Source organism: Hypanus sabinus, chromosome 6, assembly GCF_030144855.1.
Source record: "Hypanus sabinus isolate sHypSab1 chromosome 6, sHypSab1.hap1, whole genome shotgun sequence".
NCBI lineage: Eukaryota > Metazoa > Chordata > Chondrichthyes > Myliobatiformes > Dasyatidae > Hypanus > Hypanus sabinus.
This window is the reverse complement of record NC_082711.1, coordinates 77866395-77885790: the sequence shown is the minus strand read 5'-3', so window position 1 is coordinate 77885790 and position 19396 is coordinate 77866395. Positions and strand designations below refer to the sequence as shown.

At 40.9% G+C, this 19396-nt stretch overlaps 1 protein-coding gene across 13 annotated transcripts in view; it reads right to left on the bottom strand.

Annotated features, from left to right (window-relative positions):
* Positions 1-19396, bottom strand: part of grb10b (growth factor receptor-bound protein 10b) — a 240723-nt gene that overhangs the window by 31839 nt on the left and 189488 nt on the right. For 12 of the 13 annotated variants that reach the window (XM_059972444.1, XM_059972446.1, XM_059972443.1 and 9 more), the window contains one exon: positions 210-284. The exons of the other annotated variant lie outside the window; for it this stretch is intronic. In XM_059972444.1, coding sequence (XP_059828427.1) covers positions 210-284 — 75 coding nt within the window. The remainder of the gene's footprint in view (positions 1-209; positions 285-19396) is intronic. 13 annotated transcript variants of the gene reach the window in all.

The window sequence follows — 19396 nt, the reverse complement described above, 5'->3', positions numbered from 1 at the left end:
CTTACAGATAGTGGAGTCAAGGGATATGAGGAGAAGGCAGGAACGAGGTACTGACTGTAGATGATCAGCCATGATCACAGTGAATGGCGGTGCTGGCTCGAAGGGCCAAATGGCCTACTCCTGCACTTGTTGTCTATTGTCAATTAAAAAAGATTCCCATAGTCACAGAAAAACTTTGTGCAATATTTCCAAAAGGATAACCAGCCTACCTGGATGAGCTGTGAATGTGGATTACTTCCATTTACTTCCTGACAACCAGACACCATCTGCTCTGGAAAGAAGCTCTGTCCAAACAAATAATACTATTCAAAGACTGACCAATGTACATATTTCATTAAACACTCTACATTTGTCCTGGTAGCCTCTCACTAATAATCCATACACTTTAAATGTTTTAAAGCCAGTAGACATTTGGTTATTAAATCTATTTTCTTTGTAAATTCTCATCATCATTACTATGTACTATGCATATGAAATAGACGATCATGGACCACGACCATGATTATTCTTTGCAAATTGTTCAACAGAATTGTTTTATCATTGCCTTCTTCTGGACAGTGTTTTTACAAGACAGGTGACCCCAGACATTATCAATATCCTTCAGAGACTGTCTGTCTGGCATCAATGTCACATAACCAGGACTTGTGATATGTACCAGCTGCTCATACAACCATTCACCATCTGTACCCATGGCTTCACATGACCCTGATCTGGGGGGTTGGTGCTAAATAAGTGCCAACCTTGCCTAAGGGAAGGAGTGCTTTACACCTCCTTTGGTAGAAACATATCTCCACTCCAGCACCCGAGCGTAAATGACTAAACTGTTTTTTTATTACAATTCAGTTTCACATTTCAGTCTAGATCCAATTAGCAAACTACAAATCCAAGGCTTGAACCTTTTAAGCTTCCTCAAGACTCTTCAAGGGACAAATATAGTAAACTACTGGAATCCCAGTTTCCTTAGTCTGCATAAGACTGAGTAGGAATACACATTCCGGTCCCACCAAATCTGTGAGATTGGGACAACTGTACGACTCATCTGTACCACAGCATTTTTGTGAATGCTGTGTAATTTGCTACCTTGTTACAACTCGGTGCCAGGAAATAACAAACAGCATAATACAAACAATTAAAGAAACTATATTTATGACTATTAACCGGGTTAGGAAAGAAAGTAAAAAAATAAGAAGGGCCTATTATAATTAAACAGTCAAATGTGCACAGGTTAGAGCTCAACTCTTCCAAAAGTCATATTCACTGATCCACAGTAGACTTGCAGATTCAACCCACCCTGCAAACTGCCTTTTCCTAAAGCTCCTTCCTGGTAAGTACTTATAGGGTTAGTAAAACAAAAAAAAAGTCACACCATCTTAAAAGTTTCTCCTCCCAAGCAATTAACGTGATCAATCATTCCAGTTAGCCCCCCACCTCCTTCTACCCCCATCACTGCACTGTACTGTAAGCCATGGTAGTGTAGCAGTTAGCATGACTTTATTACAACTCAGGGTGTCGGAGTTCAGAGTTCAATCCCAGGGCGTCCTCTATATTGTGCAATGCATGGGTTTTCTCCAGGTCCTTGGTTTCCTCCCACAGTCCAAAGATGTACTGGTTAGTAGATTAATTGCTCATTTAAATTGTTCCATGATTAGGGTAAGATTAAATTAGTGGTTGCTGGGCAGTGCAGCTTAAAGTGCCAGAAGGTCTATTCTTCACGGTATCACTAAATAAATAAATGAATAAATAAGCACGTTAAATCACTTTTTATAATGCCGTTAAATTGTAAATATATGCTGTTATTTATGTATTTATTTGTATTTTATTCCATTATCCGCACTTCAACTTCTTACTTTTACATAATTATTCTTTACAATTGTTTTAAGGTGCTTGGAAGTAGGTACAGAGGAGATGTCAGGGGTAAGTTTTTTTTACGCAAAGAGTGGTGAGTGCGTGAAATGGACTGTCGGCGACGGTGGTGGAGGCTATTTTAAGGTATTAAAATAGGGTATTTTAAGAGACTCTTTGATTAGGTACATGGAGCCTAGAAAAATAGAGGACTATGGGTAACCCTAGGTAATTTCTACAGTAAGTACATATTTGGCACAGCTCTGTGGGCCGAAGGGACTGTATTGTGCTGTAGATTTTCTATGTTTCTATGTTTAAATACATTAATACCAGTATGTATTTGTGATGCAAATAGCATGGTAAAAAGTAGTTTATAATGTTTACTGTGCAGTACAGTGACTGAGGTAATAGAAGAAACTTTGAAGAGGACATGAAGTTTTTGTCATATTTGCTCTATAGTGCTTTCCAGGAGAGGGCTTTTGGAAAAGGCAGTTTGCAGGATAGGTAGTATCTGCAATGTTTCTTCCTGCCCATGTCTTTTTCCTGGGCACATACAAGTCCTGCAGTATTGATAGACTGTAGTCATTACCTTCTGCTGACCTGACAGTTTGTGTATATTGTGAGGGGATGCTGCACCAAATCAGACTGTAATGGCTGATGTGAGGATGCTCTCTATGATGGCAGTATAAGATTTCTGACTTCGACCCACACTTCCTCAATAAACGATTCCTCCACAACATCCTTTTTGCAGCCATGATGCTATCCCTGATTAGAAATGCCAGATACCCACCTCTTTTCTCTCTCTCTCTCTCTCTCTCCCTGTCCCTTTTGAAACATCTAAACCTTAGTCTTAAGTACTGATCCATGCTCTAAATTCACCCCCCTTCTCCGTAATACATCTCACCCTAAAAAGAACACATTTCAACACATACAACTAACTTGCATTTATGACCTATCTACTGTCTAAGGTTTCTCATAGTCTCCCTACACATTGCCTCAGGCTTCACACAATCTGACCTACCAATCTGGTACCCATTCCCAAGTAACCTCATTTAAACCCTCTCCAACAACCCTAGCAAACTTAACCAAAAAGACACTGACCACTCTCGAGTTCAGGTGTAACCCATTCCTTTTGTACAGGTCATGCCTTCACTCAGAGGAATCCAATGATCCACAAATACAAAACCCTGTCACCTGTACCTATTCTTCAGCCACACACTCCTCTGCCTGATTACCCTACTATTACCCTCATTGACACAGGGTACAGGCGTCAATCCAGAGATTACTACCCTTGGGGTTCTACTTTTTAGCTTTCTTCCTAACTCCTTATATTTGCTCTTCAGGACCTCATCCCTTTTCCTAGCTATGTCATTGGCACAAATGTGCACATGACTTTCGGCTGCTCACCCTCCACCTTGAGAATGCTGTGGACCTGATCTGAAATATACCTAATTCTGGTACCAGAGGGCAACGTATCATCTGTGAGTCTCTTTAGCACCCACTAAATTTCCTATCTGTGATAGAGGCAGACTCAGTGCCAGAGTCCTGACCACTGTTTCTTTCCCCTGGTAGGTGACTCCTCCAACAGTTTCCAAAGTGGTATACTTGTTATTGAGAGAATGGCCACAGGGTTATTCTGCACAGTCTGCCTATTCCATCTCCTTCTCCTGACAGTCATTCAGCTACCTTCCTCCTGCAGCTTGGGTGTGACGGCAACACTTGTAGCTCCTGTCTATCAACCTCGCATTTTCCTTTACTCAAAGATCTATAGGCCAGCTCCAGCTTCAGTCTGTGAGGGGCTGCGGCCAGATGCACTTCTCACAGGTGAAGTCATCGGGGACAATGGAGGCCTCTCCGCCTTCCCACATTGTGCAAGAGGAGCACACCACTGCCTGGTATCCATTCTAATTGCTCTACCTATACACTAATAAATAAAGGAAGAGAAACTTGATAGAAACGTCACCCTATCCTCTGCGTCTCTCATCAAAGCCTTTTGAGCCAAAGCCTCAGTTCCCCAATCCAACGCTGTCCACTTCAACAATGGCCAGTTACACTAAATTCTTTTTTTCGGCCCTTGCCAATTGCCTAAGTGCCCAGTAAATTTGGAACTAAACAGACACCACTTCTTAAATCCCCCATGACATCTCCTGCAAATGACAGAAAATATCCTTATGTACTCTTACTTGAAGGTCTCATGGCAAATTAATAACCTCACTAGACATAAATTACCTACATCACGAATTTTGAAATTGAAAATCTGAGCTATGTTAATTGATAAGTAATCCAAAGATCCTGAAAAAAGAATCTAGAAACCCAACTTCAAATTCTACCAAGGCAACTTGGGAACTTTAATTGTGTGTAATCTAAAAGTAGTAAAAGACTTAATTAATGATCAGCAATTATGACCATAAAACTGGAGAATCCCTCTTGTTCCTTGCAAATCGAGAATGACTGGCACCTTGCTCCGGATCTGGAACTACTGATCATCTCTGAAATAGCTTACCAAGCTGCTCTGTTATACCATACCAAAACACTGCAAAAATAAAACATGTTTGAATGTGCCAACTGAATCAACATATTCCTTCTAATAAACAACTGGGGAGCTGAGCCTAAGTTAGGAGAGCTGTCTAACAGAATTGTCAAGGAAAAGCATGGGTAGCAGCACAGATCTGAGGTAACAGGACAGTGAAGATTTCTGTTCATATTGTGTGGGATGATACCATATAAAACTATACTGTATTAGCAAGTCTGGACATCCTGAGGCACTGAAAGCTTTTAGAAGCAGCACCACAGTATTCCTAGTGAGTTAAAAACAGCACTAACATGATCAAACCTGATTCAGTGTGAAGGGATAATACAAAGAGCAAAATCAGACATAGATAAAAATAAAAAGCCAATCTGGTGAAGCTAGGATTATTTGGCAGTTAAGCAGCAAAAGCAGTGTGCTATTGACAAAGTCAAATGATAACATATCAAAGCTCTGCAGACCTCTTATAGCCATGAAGGGAGACAGACAATAAAACCATTAATTAGAGACCCACCCTCAAAAACAGTGAAGTTCAAAAACAAATTTGAAAGAAACTTGACAGTCTTCAGCTGGAAGTGATAATGAATGAGCCATCTTAACTTCAGCTTGTGGTCAGCATTACAGAAACGAATTTGCAGTCTACACTGGGAACCACTGCTTGTGCGATCAATGGGAGGCCCATCTACTACACCACTGCTATCTCTGAAGCGGTACCGGAGGTGAGGGAGACGGGCTGGTGTCCTGGTGAGGTTGAGACAGTGTGCTAATTGGCCGCCGCTCCCTAGAATACTCCTGGTTAATGTTTAACCCCTGGACAATAAACTGTGCAAATTGAGTCTATCAGCGCGAAACAAAGGAATGTAATACTATGTGCTTCATGGAGACCTGGCTGGTGGATGAGATACCGAATCAAGCCATCAAGCCCTCAGCCCCCATTACCTGTTTTGGGCCGACAAGTCTAAAAACCTCTCTGGGAAGAGTAAAGGAGGTAGGGTATGCTTCATGGTTAATAATGCTTGGTGTGACCCTCGGAATGTGCATGCCCTCAAATCATTTTGTTCCCCAGATCTGGAGTACCTGGTGTTGCTGTGGAGACCTGTCTGGTTGCCCAGAGAGTTCAAGGCAGTTATTATCACAGCTGTGTACATTCCGCCACAAGCTTATACTGACCTGGTTCTCAAGTAACTGTACGAGACCACACTGGAGACTGCACGCTCAGAGGCTGGCCTTATTGTCGCCGGTGATTTTAATTGAGTGTCACTAACTAAGTTCTCTCCGAAGTTTTGCCAACACATCTAGGTGAGCACTCAGGGAGATAGCGTACTCAACAACTGCCACTCTCCCTTTCGCAACACTTACAAGGCACTCCTTCACCCACCCATTTGGAAAACTGGATCACTTCTCCATTTTGCTGCTGCCGAGTACAGGCAGAAGCTGAAACAAGAGGCAGCCATACATAAGACCATCCACTGTTCGTCTATCAATCAGCCTCCAAGCTACAGGACTGCTTTAATGATGTCGACTGGAATGTCCTTCATGATAAGGATGTCTCTGAGTTCATGGAAGGGGTCATGAGTTTTATCCAGAAGTGCATCGAGAATGTTGTCCCCCAGATATCGGTCAGGGTCTATCTAAACCAAAGTTCCTTATCAATAGTTCCGTGCAAAGCTACACTTACCGCGTGACACAGCTTACGTTGCCAGTGACCACCAGGGACTCAAGTAATGCAGCTACAATCTGTGCAAAGTCATCAAGGCAGCAAACAACAATACAAGGTCAAGATCCACACTCAACTCACCACCAACACAAGCAGCTTATGGCAAGGTTTGCACACCACTGCAGACTTCAAAGCTAAACATAATGGAGTTTCCAACATCACTGCCTCTCTCCCAGATGAGCTAAATCTTTTTTTACGCTCAATTTGATGTTGCCAATACTGAGCCCCTGAGGAGAGCTGCTGATGCGACCTGCAGCTTGGTCATCTCTGAGGCCGAAGTACACAGGTGTTTCCGACGAGTGGACAGTCACAAAACAGCATCGCACGGTGAGTACTCAGACTGTGCACAGCACAGGCATGTTTACAGACATTGTTAATCTCTCCCTCTCCCAGTGTAGAGTGCCCTCCTGCTTCAAAACATCCACCTTTGTTCCTGTACCTAAAAAGGCCAAGGTAACATGTCTGAACAACTGGCATCCTGTTGCACTCACCTCAATAATAAGCAAATGTTTTGAGAGGCTGGTCAAGGATTACATCTGCAGCTTGCTACCACCCACACTGGACCCCCTACAATTCACCTACTGATAAAACCAATCGACAAGATGACACAATAGCCACAGCTCTATACACCGCCCTTACACATATGGAGAAGAGGGATGCTTATGAGATAACGCTGTTCTTGGGCTACAGTTCAGCATTCAACACCATTAATTCTCTCCAGGCTCAACAAGAAGATCAGAGACCTTGGACTTCATCCTGACTTGTGTAGCTGCATCCTGGACCTCCTGTCAGATCACCGGCAAGTGGTAAGAGTGGGCTCTCTCACCTCTGCCCCTCTGACCCACAACACAGGTGCCCCTCAGTGCTGTGTCCTAAGCTTCCTCCTTTCCTCTCTGTATACCTGTGATTGTGTCGCCACCCACCACTCCAATCTGCCTATTAAATTTGCTGATGAAGCTACACTGATTGGCCTGATCTCAAATAATAATGAGGCAGCCTACAGAGAAGGAGTCATCACCCTGGCACGGTGGTGTCAAGAAAACAACCTCTCCCTCAATGTCACAAAAACCGAGGAGCTGGTTGTGAACTACAGGAGGAATGGAGGCAAGCTAACCCCTATTAACATCAATGGATCCGGGGTTGAGAGAGTACACAGCTTTAAGTTCCTCGGCATACACATCACCGAGGATCTCACGTAGCCTGTACGTACCAGCTGTGTGGTGAAAAAGGTACAATAACGCCTCTTTCACCTCAGACGGTTGCATAAGTTTGGTATCGGCCCCCAAATCCTAAGAACTTTCTACAAGGGCATGATTGAGAGCATTCTGACTGGCTACATCATTGCCCGGTATAGGAACTGTACTTCCCTCAATTGCACAGCTCTGCAGAGTGATATGGACAGCCCGGCGCATCTGTAGATGTGAACTTCCCACTATGCAGAATATTTACAAAGACAGGTATGTAAAAAGGCCTGAAGGTTAATTGGGGACCTGAGTCACCCCAACCGCAAACTACTTCCATCAGGCCATCAAACAGATTAATTCATGCTGATATGATTGCATTTCTATGTTATATTGATTGTCCTGTTGTATACACTAGTTATTATAAATTACTATAAATTAAGATTAAATTAACTCTTAATCAGCAATATACAGTCCTATCAGAGGTTCTTCTTCATATATTCAGTGAATGAAAATGCCTTTTTGAATAGAATTAAGGAGCAGAATAACATAAATAGAGACCATGTGGGTCTAGTAGCCTAAGCTATATCTTGGAGATATATTTGCATTCTTCCACCCTGCAATCATTCAAGTTTTTATTAAATTCCCCTTTGAAGGCTCCATTGTATCCATATCTAACACTGCATCAGGCGTGCATTCTCAATCCTAACTGACTGAGTATTTACTTTTTTACCCCTCAAGTTAACTTGACACAGCCTTATAATGGAGGGATGTCATTTTAGAACAGAGATGAAGAAGAATTTCTTTAGCCAGAGAGTAATAAATCTGCAGAATTCGGTACAACAGGCAGCTGTAGAGCCAAGTCTATATGTATAGCTGAGGCAGAGGTTGATAGATTATTGACTGGTCAGGGCATGAAGGGATACAGGGAGAAGGCAGGAGATTGGAACTGAGAGGAAAAATGGATCAGCCATGATGAAATGGCAGAAGGGGCTCGATGGACCAAATGGCCAAATCTGCTCCTATGTCTTATGGTCTTATGGTCAAATTGTTAATTGCTTTTATTCTGTGCTCTCTAGTTAGGGATTCTTCAGTCACCAGAAATGATTTTTTTTTAAATAAATGATTCCTGATTTTAAACACTAGTTTTAGTGTTTAAAGACCTGAGTCTTCCCTGTTATAAGAGAAAGTGGTTCAGTTCAGTTTCAGTTTATTGTCATTTAGAAACCACAAATGCAATGCAGTTAAAAAATGAGACAACGTTCCTCCAGAATGCTATCACAAAAGCACAGAACAAAACAGACTACACTAGAAAATCCACATAACATCTGGTAATCCCCAAAACCAGAGTCCGGAGAGGCTGCTGTGTATTAATATCATGCTACTGTCTTAGCGCGTTCCCCGGAAAGGAGCTCCAAATCCACCAGACAAAATAAGGCTACCCAGACACACCAAGTCAGGAGACCAACTCAACCACCCAACAAACCAAAAACTAAAGCTACAAGACCTACACAAAACCACGTAGTTATATATAGTTATAGTTAGCATATAGTTACAACAGTACAGAAAATACCATAATTGATAAAAAAAAACAGACCATGGGCACAGTAAAAAGTAGTCCAAGGATGTCAAAAGACTATAAGTTCGAAAGAAATCACCACACAGTTTCCACAAGTCCTCAGGGTCCCGATAAGACTCTGGCAGAAGGGAATATCCAAGGCGCTGCTGGACTCAGCTTCGCAGATGTAGCACACAATTAAATCTCTGTCGGTCCCAGCCTTGCAGACACAATACACAGTGAAAGCGCCCTGACCACAGTGGACTCCGAGTCCATCGAATCTCCGAGCCTCTGACCATCCCCTCCAGCACAGCCTCTTTGAGCACTATCCTCTGCCGAGCACATTACGACGCCCCTGCAACAGCCACTGGCAATGTGACCCCGAGGACTGGGTGCCTATCCTTCTCAGTAGAGACCCGGACCTCACAACAGCAGCAGCAACGAAGAGGGCCTTCCTAGAGATTTCCAGATGTTCCTCCATGCTCCCACGTCTGTTTTTCATCAGATTAGAATTGTGCACGGCACCCCGCTTAACAAATAACAGATATCAACTCCAGACAGGCCGCTGCAAACAGCGTCTCACCACCATCTTGAGGTTGTATTAGTTGTCTTAAATTCCTCAATTCTTAAAAGTGCCAGCAGATTGGTACCTTTGCTTAAGAAAGAGAAAGTAGAGAACTAAAAGCGTATCATCATCATTAGGAAAATGTTGGGAACCATTAGCATGAAATAATTACACAAAGTGAACGTGACTTAATGAAAGGAAAACTGGTAGGTAAATTAAGTACCTATGAGGATGTAACCAGCAGAGTAGGTATAGGGAGAACCAAAAGATTCCAAAAGCCATTTACTAAGGCCTCACAAGTGATAAGGGCTCCTTCAATTATAGGTCATTCTTAACTTGGCAAAATGTAACCAGTAACAAGGCCTTAGTTCTCGCTTTAATGACATATGAAGAAACCGAGTTTCACATTCAAGCAACCCCTGTGTTATGGGTGGGGATGGGGTTGTTGCCTTCCTGCCTCCCTATAAAACAGTCCATATTATGATTTTCCATGAGCTGAAGCTGAGTCATCTACACGATGAGAAGAGAGAGCTGAAAAAGAATTGTATTTATTTACCCTTTCTCAAATGAACTCTGTGAGAGCAAGTTTTATTCTCTATCTCTGGATAACTTTCGTATGATGATTCGTGACCTCTATGTAGGTCTATTTCCAATATCCAAAAGGCCATAACATGGGGTTCACCTGTACTCAAATTTGCTAAGTGAAAATAGGTAGGTAAGTAAATTGTGAAGAAGCAGCAAAAGTCAATGAAAAGGTGCAGATACATTAAATGAGTGGAATTAAAAGATGGCAGTGGGAGAATAATGAAAAATCAAAGGATGCACGATTAATGATGGTGTTCAAAAAATCTAGTTGTCATTTTAAAATTACAAAGTTAGCCTGAAAGCAATCAAGGTAAATGGAGACTAGTTAAGATATATCAATATTATGAATGAGGAGATGTTTTCAGTCTTGAAGTGCATAAAAGTGAATAAATTCTCATGGCCTGACCAGGTGTATCCTAGGATGTTGTAGGAAGTGAGGGAAAAGGATGCTGAGACCCTGGCAGAGATTTTGGCTTCTTTGTTCAAGATGGCACTGATAAATGGTGGCTCTTTGCACGCAGCTCCAAAGGGAATTATTAAATATTCCTGTTTAGGACTACTACAAATGTTATCCATAGCCACAGCCACGGGTACTTCAGTAAGCAATTTAATTTTAAGACATTTTAAAAAATCTATTGATCCTCAAAATTGACGGACCCTGGTCTGCAGACTCAGGTTGCAAGTGCAGTTCCCCTTTAAGAAAAAGGAAAAGAGGAAAACGAGTCAGTCTCACAGTGAACTCACAAAGCCCTTAGACCCTCAATTCCTACAATCTTGCTCACAAATGTACAATCTCTGAAAATAAAATGGAAGACCTCTGAGCAAGATTGAAGTACCAGGAAATTTTTCAAGGTAGATGAGTCAGAATATGCTTCATAATTAACTCAACATTATGCATCACAACTCTTACTCTCAACACTCTGAACCCCCAACTCTAATATTCATTGTCCTGCTCTATAAAGGCAAAGATGGTGGCACCCAGATCATTAGATATATTTAAGGTGAAGATAGATCAATACTTGATAAATTAAGGAATTGTGGATTATGAGAACCAACACAGAAGGTTGGCATACATCAGCCACGACCACACTGAGTGGCAGGGCAGGCTGCAAGATTCAAGATTGTTTAATACCATATCATAATTGTTACTCTGGATCCAATGTAGCACAAAAAAATCAAAGATAAAGAACACAAAAACAATACTAAAAATACCCACAATAAATATAAATACATAAGATCGTTTCTGTACATAGACTGATTATATGTCCATAAAGTGATGCTAGGCAGTATGGGAAATAATAAATTGGTGGAGTTGTGGGTGGAGGTGTTGGCCAGTTTGATTTTGAGTCTGGTGGTCCTGGCGTGCAAGCTACGTAGCCTCCCTGGTGATGGGAATGGGACAAACATTCCATCACCAGGGTGTGTGGAATCCTTGATGGTGATTAGGCTGGTGCCAGTAATGCATTGGGCAAATATGACTACCTGGTGTAGAGCCTTCCTACCTGCTGTAGTGTAGTTTCTGTACCAAGCAGCTTGTTAGGATGTTCTCTACTGCACATCTGCAGAATGACATGATTATGGATAAGCAAAGTCCAGCTCTCCTCAGAAAGCAGAGGCATTAGTGAGCAATCTTGACTGTGTAAGATGTGTTCTGGGACCATGAAAGATTATGTGTGATGCGCCCTCCAAGGAGTTGAAACTGTTCGCAGTTTCCACTGCTGTGCTGCCGAAGTAAAGGGGTGCGTGAGTGGTACAGGTTCTCCTGAAGTCAATAACCATCTCCTGTGCCTTGTTGACATTGAGGAAGAGGTTATTGAGGAGCCTAGTGGCTTACCCATGCTATTTTCTTGTGCTCATAATTGCAGATTCTATAATTAGGGTGCATAGAAGCAGCAAAAATGGACAGTCACTTAATATGAAATTGGAAGAACACCTCCCAAAGCATTATGAACCGTTGTAATTCTCAACCCTGGAGAAATGTGAATGCTGAGTCACTAAGAGTATTCAACACTGTGGGTTTTGGATACAATCAAATCATCCATGACATTACTGTCTTAAGTCATATCCATAAGTCAGACTGAATACTGTAAACTAATAATACTCAAGGAACAGCATTTTATATACAAGTTATTAAGAACATCATACACAGAAACATAGGAAAGGTTCAGCACAATACAGGCCTTTCAGCCCACAATGCTGTGCTGAACATGTACTTTAGAAATTATCTAGTGTTACCCATAGCCCTCTTATTTTTCTAAGCTCCATGTACCTATCCAGGAGACTCTTAAAAGACCCTATTGTATCCACCTCCACCACAGTTGCCGGCAGCCCATTCCACACACTCACCACTCTCTGCGTAAAAAACATTTCTCTGACATCCACTCTGTACCTACTTCCAAGCACCTTAAAACTGTGCCTTCTCGTGTTAGCCATTTCAACCCTGGGAAAAAGCCTCTTGACTATCCACATGATCAATACCTCTCATCATCTTATATGTTTTAAGAAAGATTACTATTTCCTTTTCTCCCTGACCCATTATATCCCACTTCATCATTCAATGTTACTCTCTTTATTTACAGTGCCTATAAAAAGTATTCACACCCCCCCACCAGAAGTTTTCATGTTTTATTGTTTTACAACATTGAATCACAGTGGTGTTAATTTTCCTTTTATACTTTCATGTCAAAGCGAAAACAGATCTCTACAAAGTGATCTAAATTAACTGCAAATATAAAACACAAAATAATTGACTGCATAATGTTATGATCCCAGCCCCCTCCTTTGTGAGAATCGCAAGAGCACCCATTGAGGGGGGTGCGGTCAGTAGACCCAGGAAGTGGGAGAGAGAGAGACGTGCTGAATAGACTCAGGAAATGGGAGAGAGAGAAATGTGCCGAGGAGCACGTTCCACCTGGGATGCAAAATAAGGCGACAGTGACTATTGTCTCATGGAGACCACGTGAAAAGCCCTCGGGCAAGGTGGGCTGGTTGAGAGAGAGATTGCATCATCCCAACCTGATTGACACCTGCGACCCCGTGAGGAAGTATAAAGGAGGGTCTCAGAGGGACAGCCCCTTCAGACGCACCAAGAAGACATGAGAGTGATCCTGCTGCAGCGGGAAGCCACGTGCGTTAGATTCTGGGATTGGAATTTGTGGCTGGAATCACAGAAAACCGCTTTTAACTAACATCGGGGAGAGGGAACCAATGCTCCCCCGACTTCACGGAAGCTCCATTAAGACCCAGCAAGTTTTTTCCTCTTCTCCCCAATCTCTCTCTCTCTCGGTCGCCCCACGTGAAACCCAGCGATTCCCAAAAGGCTGAAGCCTGCAGATTTCTGAGTGACTTTTATATTTTCAATGGACAATCTATTAACCCCTAGACAACAGTAGAGCTCACTTCTTAATGATGATTATTACTATACCCGCGCTTTAGATTGAGTATAGACGACGTGCATTATCTGAATGTTTGTATTAACCTTACCTTTGTGCCCCTTTATAAATAAAAACGTTTGAAAATAGTGACATCAGACTTCAACGGACCTCTCTATCTTTGCTGGTAAGTGATCCAGTTACGGGATACGTAACAACTTGGGTTTCTCGTCTCGGGATTTGACACAAAATTGGGAGGCCAGTGAATCGGGCTTGTAAGTCCAAAACTTGAATCTGGTTACGCGGGTAGCCAGACGGGAAACCAGCAAAGATGGACCTGGGTGAATTTATGAAAAACCCGACTGCGGGGGCGCTAGAGGCGGCCACCAAATCAGACTTGTTAAATTTAGCAGAGGGGTTAAACCTCGCAGAAGTGAGGTCATCCATGAAAAAGCGGGAGGTGCGAAGGGCCATAACTCGGTATTACATTGGGAAGAATGTGTTTGGAGCTGAGGTATTGGACGATACCCCTGAAAAGGTACCATCAAGTGGGACGGTTCAGTTAGAGGTGGAAAAATTAAGGTTGGAACATGAAATTAAGTTAAAAGAGCTGGAAGCGGCTAAGAGGCAAATACGGCATGAAATTCAGCTAAAGGAGCTAGAAGCAGTCGAGAAAGAGAAAGAACAGGCCGAGAAAGAGAAACAGAGGCAACATGACTGGGAAATTGAGAAGATGAGGAACGAGCAAAGAGATCCAGGGTTAGACCGAGCGGAGTGGTTTAATGTTAGTAGGGAGTTGAGATTGGTGCCCCCGTTTGAGGAGACAGATGTCGATAGTTATTTCTTGCTTTTTGAAAAGGTGGCAGTAAATCAGAAGTGGCCAAAAGAGCAGTGGGTGGCGTTGTTACAAAGTGTGTTAAAGGGGAAGGCCCAACGAGCATATGCGGCGTTGTCCCTGGAGGAGGGAGACGCGGAGAATTATGCTGAAGTAAAGGAGGCCATTCTCCGGACTTACGAATTGGTACCTGAGGCCTATAGACAAAAGTTTAGAAATTTAAGGAAAGGGTGGAATCAAACATATACCGAGCTAACGCCCATGAGAAGGGTGTGCTCTTGGACCGTTGGTGCACCACAGAAAGGGTGGACGAGGATTATGGGCGTCTCAGGGAGTTACTTTTGATTGAGGAATTTAAAAGTTGTGTTCCGGAGGAGATCCGGATGTATTTGAATGAGAAGCCGGGTAAGTCCATTTCAGAATTTGCTAGGTTTGCGGACGAATATGTCCTAACCCACAAGACAAAGACTTCCTCGAATAAAGGTCCCCAGAGAGACTGTGGGAACGATCGAGAAAGTCCTACGAGTGAGGCAGAGGTCCCACTGGGAGCTAACGGTAAGGTTGAGGGGGAAAGGCAAGACGGCCAGAGGTTTCCGGGTTTGACCTGTTTTAATTGTGGAAAGGAGGGGCATATTGCATCTCGATGCTTTGCTCCGAGGAAAGAGGTAGGAAGAGGGAAAGCTGCAGTCCCTATCGGGTGTGCCGTGGTAATCAGTAAATCGACCAGAGAGCCGAGGGTAGACAGAGTATGAGAAGGCTCTGAGAGTTGTCTGTCACACGGAATCGTGTCTGTGACGGAGGGAGACACCCCAGTTCCCGTACGAATCTGGAGAGACACGGGGGGCTGAGCTGTCTCTGATCAGCAGTGAGGTACTAGAATTTGGTCGGAAAAAGGGCATGGTAAAGGTGGAAGGAATAAATAAAGGGATAGAAATGGTGTCCTTACATAAAGTCATTCTGGATTGTGAGCTGGTGTATGGATCAGTTGAAATAGGGGTGCCATCAGAATTCCCGAGAGCTGACGTGGACATCCTGCTGGGGAACGATTTAGCAGGGGGTAAGGTTTGGTCAGAAATGCTGCCTGGGGGGAGTTTCAAGATGGCGACGTAGACATCTGCCTTTTAGGTGCTCTTCATTTTTTAAACTATAATCACCCTTTAATCAAATCTTTTCGTACTTAATTACATGGGTTGATATTTACGATTTACTTCTTTATTAAAATAATACTTGATTTAATTTTTTCGAACTTAAAATGTCTGTATCTAAGAAATCGTCTAAAGACCCTCTATCTCTCGATGCAATCTCTAGTCTTCTGGACACTAAACTTGCAAGTCTGGAAAATAAACTTACTGCGAAAATGTCTGAGCTTGAAGAAGTCGTTAGATCGTTTGATACCAAGCTTCAATCGCAGGCAGCAGATATTGAACGGCATGAAGAAAAGTTTGCGACTCTTGACAAGTTAATTTGTGAAAAAATACGTACAATCGAAAAACTGGAGGAGAAGGTATGGTCGACTGCTAAAATAGCTGAGCAGAATAAGTTTAAAATCACCGATCTTGAAAACCGATCTCGCAGACAGAACTTGCGTATTATCGGATTTCCCGAAAATGTTGAGTCTGGTGACTTAACTGAATATTTCTCTAACTTATTATGGGAAATTTTTGGCGAGGACGCTTTGCGGGCTAAACCTACTATTGATCATGCCCACAGAGTTTCGAGATTTTCGGCTGCGAGAGACAAGCCACGAGCTGTGATTGTCCGTCTCCATTATCCTCGGGAGAAAGAGCTTTTAATTCAATTAGCTCGTCAGAAAGGTATGATTTCTCACAGAAGCAACAACTTTCGTATTGTTGAAGATTATTCATTCGAGGTGATGAGAGCGAGAATCGCTTTTAAACCGGTGATGGCAGAGATTCATTCGATTGGACTTAAACAAGCTTTAAGATACCCAGCGAATCTCAGAATTACGTTGAGTGATGGCAGTCAGCGCTTCTTTAATACTCCGGAAGAAGCGAAGAAATTCGTTGAAGAATATCGGTCTTCTAGTACAATTTGAACTATGTGTTATGTTGAAGAATTTTTGGAGAGAAGACACCATTCCGTTTTAGGCTTTAACTTATGAAGCTGTGGTATAGCTTTTTACTTTGGTCTGTAGACCTGGTTTTTTTTTATTGTCATGATTTACAGATGCTCTTTTAATTTTACTATAATGTCTTTTTTTTAATTAATTTTTTTCCCCTCTGGATTGGATATACACTTTAAGACTTTGTAATAATGATTTATTTCTTAAGATGTCGTTTCTTCTTCCCATAAGACTTTGCTTTCCGTAAGCGTTTATTTGCTTGTATTTGAGAATGGGACGAATGTTTTGAATTTTTGGACCTTTTTTTGTGTGTATATATTGTAGTGGTTATTGAATCCTTTTTTAATCTTATTTTGATGACCTTTTTTTTAAAAAATAAATTTTTTAACAGATTGGTGAATTTACATTTATATTCTGTAATATGGTCTTTTTAAAATGTCGTTTCTTTTTCCCATAAGTCTGTTTTTGAAACGTCATTTTCTTATATTTGAATATGGAATCTTTTTTTAAAGGCATATTACACTATTTTAAACTTCAATGGTTATCCTTTTTTTATTAATGATCTTTTGCTTTTTTATATTATTTTTTCATTTTGATTGATATATATTCTTCCTTTTTACAACCCTGTATTTATATCTGGGTGTTATATAGTTTCTCTTTTCTTACTTTTCATGGAGTTGCCATCTTGAAAATGGGGGTAATATTAGTATTAGTTTGTGCGCCTGCCGCTTGGCTTTTCTTCGTGGGTTTGGGGGAGGGGGTAGGGATCTTTTTTCACGCTTTTGCTTTTTATTTTTTTGCTTTTCGTTTATGGGCCGACTTTAAATTATTAATATTGTTGAGGTGTCATGTTCTCCGGTTGCTCCTGAATCATTTTTCCTTCTTCCTGGATTATGGGTTATGTGTCTTTTTAACCTTTTATGATATATACAATTAATATTGGCATGATGGATAAGTCTATTAACTTTATCTCTTAGAATACTAATGGTTTAAATCATCCGATTAAACGTAAAAAAATATTTAAAGTATTCCATAGACTAAATGCTAATATTATATTTCCTCATTTGTGTGGCAAAATAAAAACCCCAGGTTAAGTAAAAGGCAATTACAAAAATCTAAAAAAGATGGTGGTTTAGCTTTACCTAACTTTAGATTTTACTATTGGGCGAATAATATTCGTAACTTAATATATTGGAAATTAGATTTGGATTCACCATTGTGCCCACAGTGGGTAAATTTAGAATGCAATGATGCACAGGGATATTCTCTATTCTCCGTTCTTGGTTCTTCTCTTCCTGCTGATTTAGTTAAATTCAATAAACAGATATCCAACCCTGTTGTTAAACATACATTACGAATTTGGTTTCAATTTCATAAGTTTTTTACTCTGAAAAACTTTGTTCTTGATAGCCCTATCTTACTTAATTTCTTTTTCAAACCTTCTTTGACAGATCAAGCTTTTAGCATATGGAAAAGGAAAGGTATAAAATGTTTTCGTGATCTTTTTTTTGAAGGTAGTTTGATGTCTTTCGACCAACTTTCCAACAAATTTAAGTTACCTAAATCTAATTTTTTCAGATATCTACAAATCAGAAATTTTTTACATAAAGTTCTACCATCTTTCCCCAATTCAACTTCAATAGATTTTTCAGATTTGATTTTTACCTTAAATCCTTGTCAGAAGGGATTAGTGGCTCTTATTTATAATATGATTATGAAGATACAACCAGAAATATCAGGTAGAATTAAACAAGAATGGGAAAAAGAACTTCAATATAATATATCAACAGAAAAATGGGAAAAATTTTTACAAATGGTTAATTCTTCTTCTATATGTGCTAAACATGCTTTAATACAATTTAAAATTGTACATAGAGCTCATATGTCTAAAGATAAACTTGCTCGATTCTATTCTCATATTAACTCTCAATGTGACAGATGTCATTCAGATGTGGCTTCATTGACCCACATGTTTTGGTCATGTCCCACTTTACATAACTATTGGAAGGACGTATTTACTACCATTTCCTCAATTTGGAATATTGATTTACAACCTCATTTTATTACTGCAATTTTTGGTATACCAAATGAGGATGGTAATCGGTTTTCCCCTTCAATTAGACAAATGATTGCCTTTGTAACATTAGTGGCCAGAAGGTCTATATTACATAATTGGAAAGAAGTAAATCCTCCTACCACGTTTCAGTGGTTCTCTCAAACTATTTCTTATCTGAGCTTAGAAAAAATTAGAAGCACCATTTTTGACTCATCAATTAAATTTGAAGAAACTTGGGGACCGTTCATTCGACATTTTCATATGAATTAATCTGGCCTCTTCCAGAACTTCTCTCTGTTTATTCTTGTTCTGGTATGGAGTTCAGGAGTTTTTGACACTATCATATACATATAAACTGTTATTATTGCCCATGTTAGTTTAGTTTAGTGTTTTTTTTTTCAATATATATTTTTTTCTTGTATTTTTAATTTTTTTTTCTTTTGATAATTATTCTTACTTTTTTTCATGTATAATTATTATAGGCTTGATTGATTAATGTACTTTTTTTGTTGATATTTTAATAGGATATTATTATCTTATTATTAATTCAATTTCAAGTCTAGTGCACTTATAACCTATTCATTATTATGTTATTTTTTTTAATATATGAAATTCAATAAAAAGATTGAAAAAAGAAAAGAAAAAGAAATGCTGCCGACCTGCTGACCGGCGAGTGTGGTGGCTCCGCCCCTAGCGCCAAGGACTATCTCGCAGGCGCGGTCACTCGCAGCATGTCAAGAGAGGCAGCTGAGAACGAGAGCAGTTTAAATCTGGCCAGTTTTGATTTGGCCGAGGCGTCTTTGCTGACCCTGTGCCATGAGGGTTTAGGGGGTGGTAAGACGAAGAGTAGTAAAGTGAAAGGGGGTAAGGGAGAGGAGATAGATCTGCCCTTAGCGAAGAGAAAGGTCCTAAAGGTAGGAAATAAAGATGAGAAACAGATAAAGCTGTTAAAAGGTCCAGAGTTGGACATGGATGATCTGTCTGGTTTGGCAGAATTGTTTGCGCCTTCCCCGGGTGGGAGCTGCTGAGAGAGTAACTGGGAGGATCGGGGGAAGTTAGAATTTGAAAAAGGTACG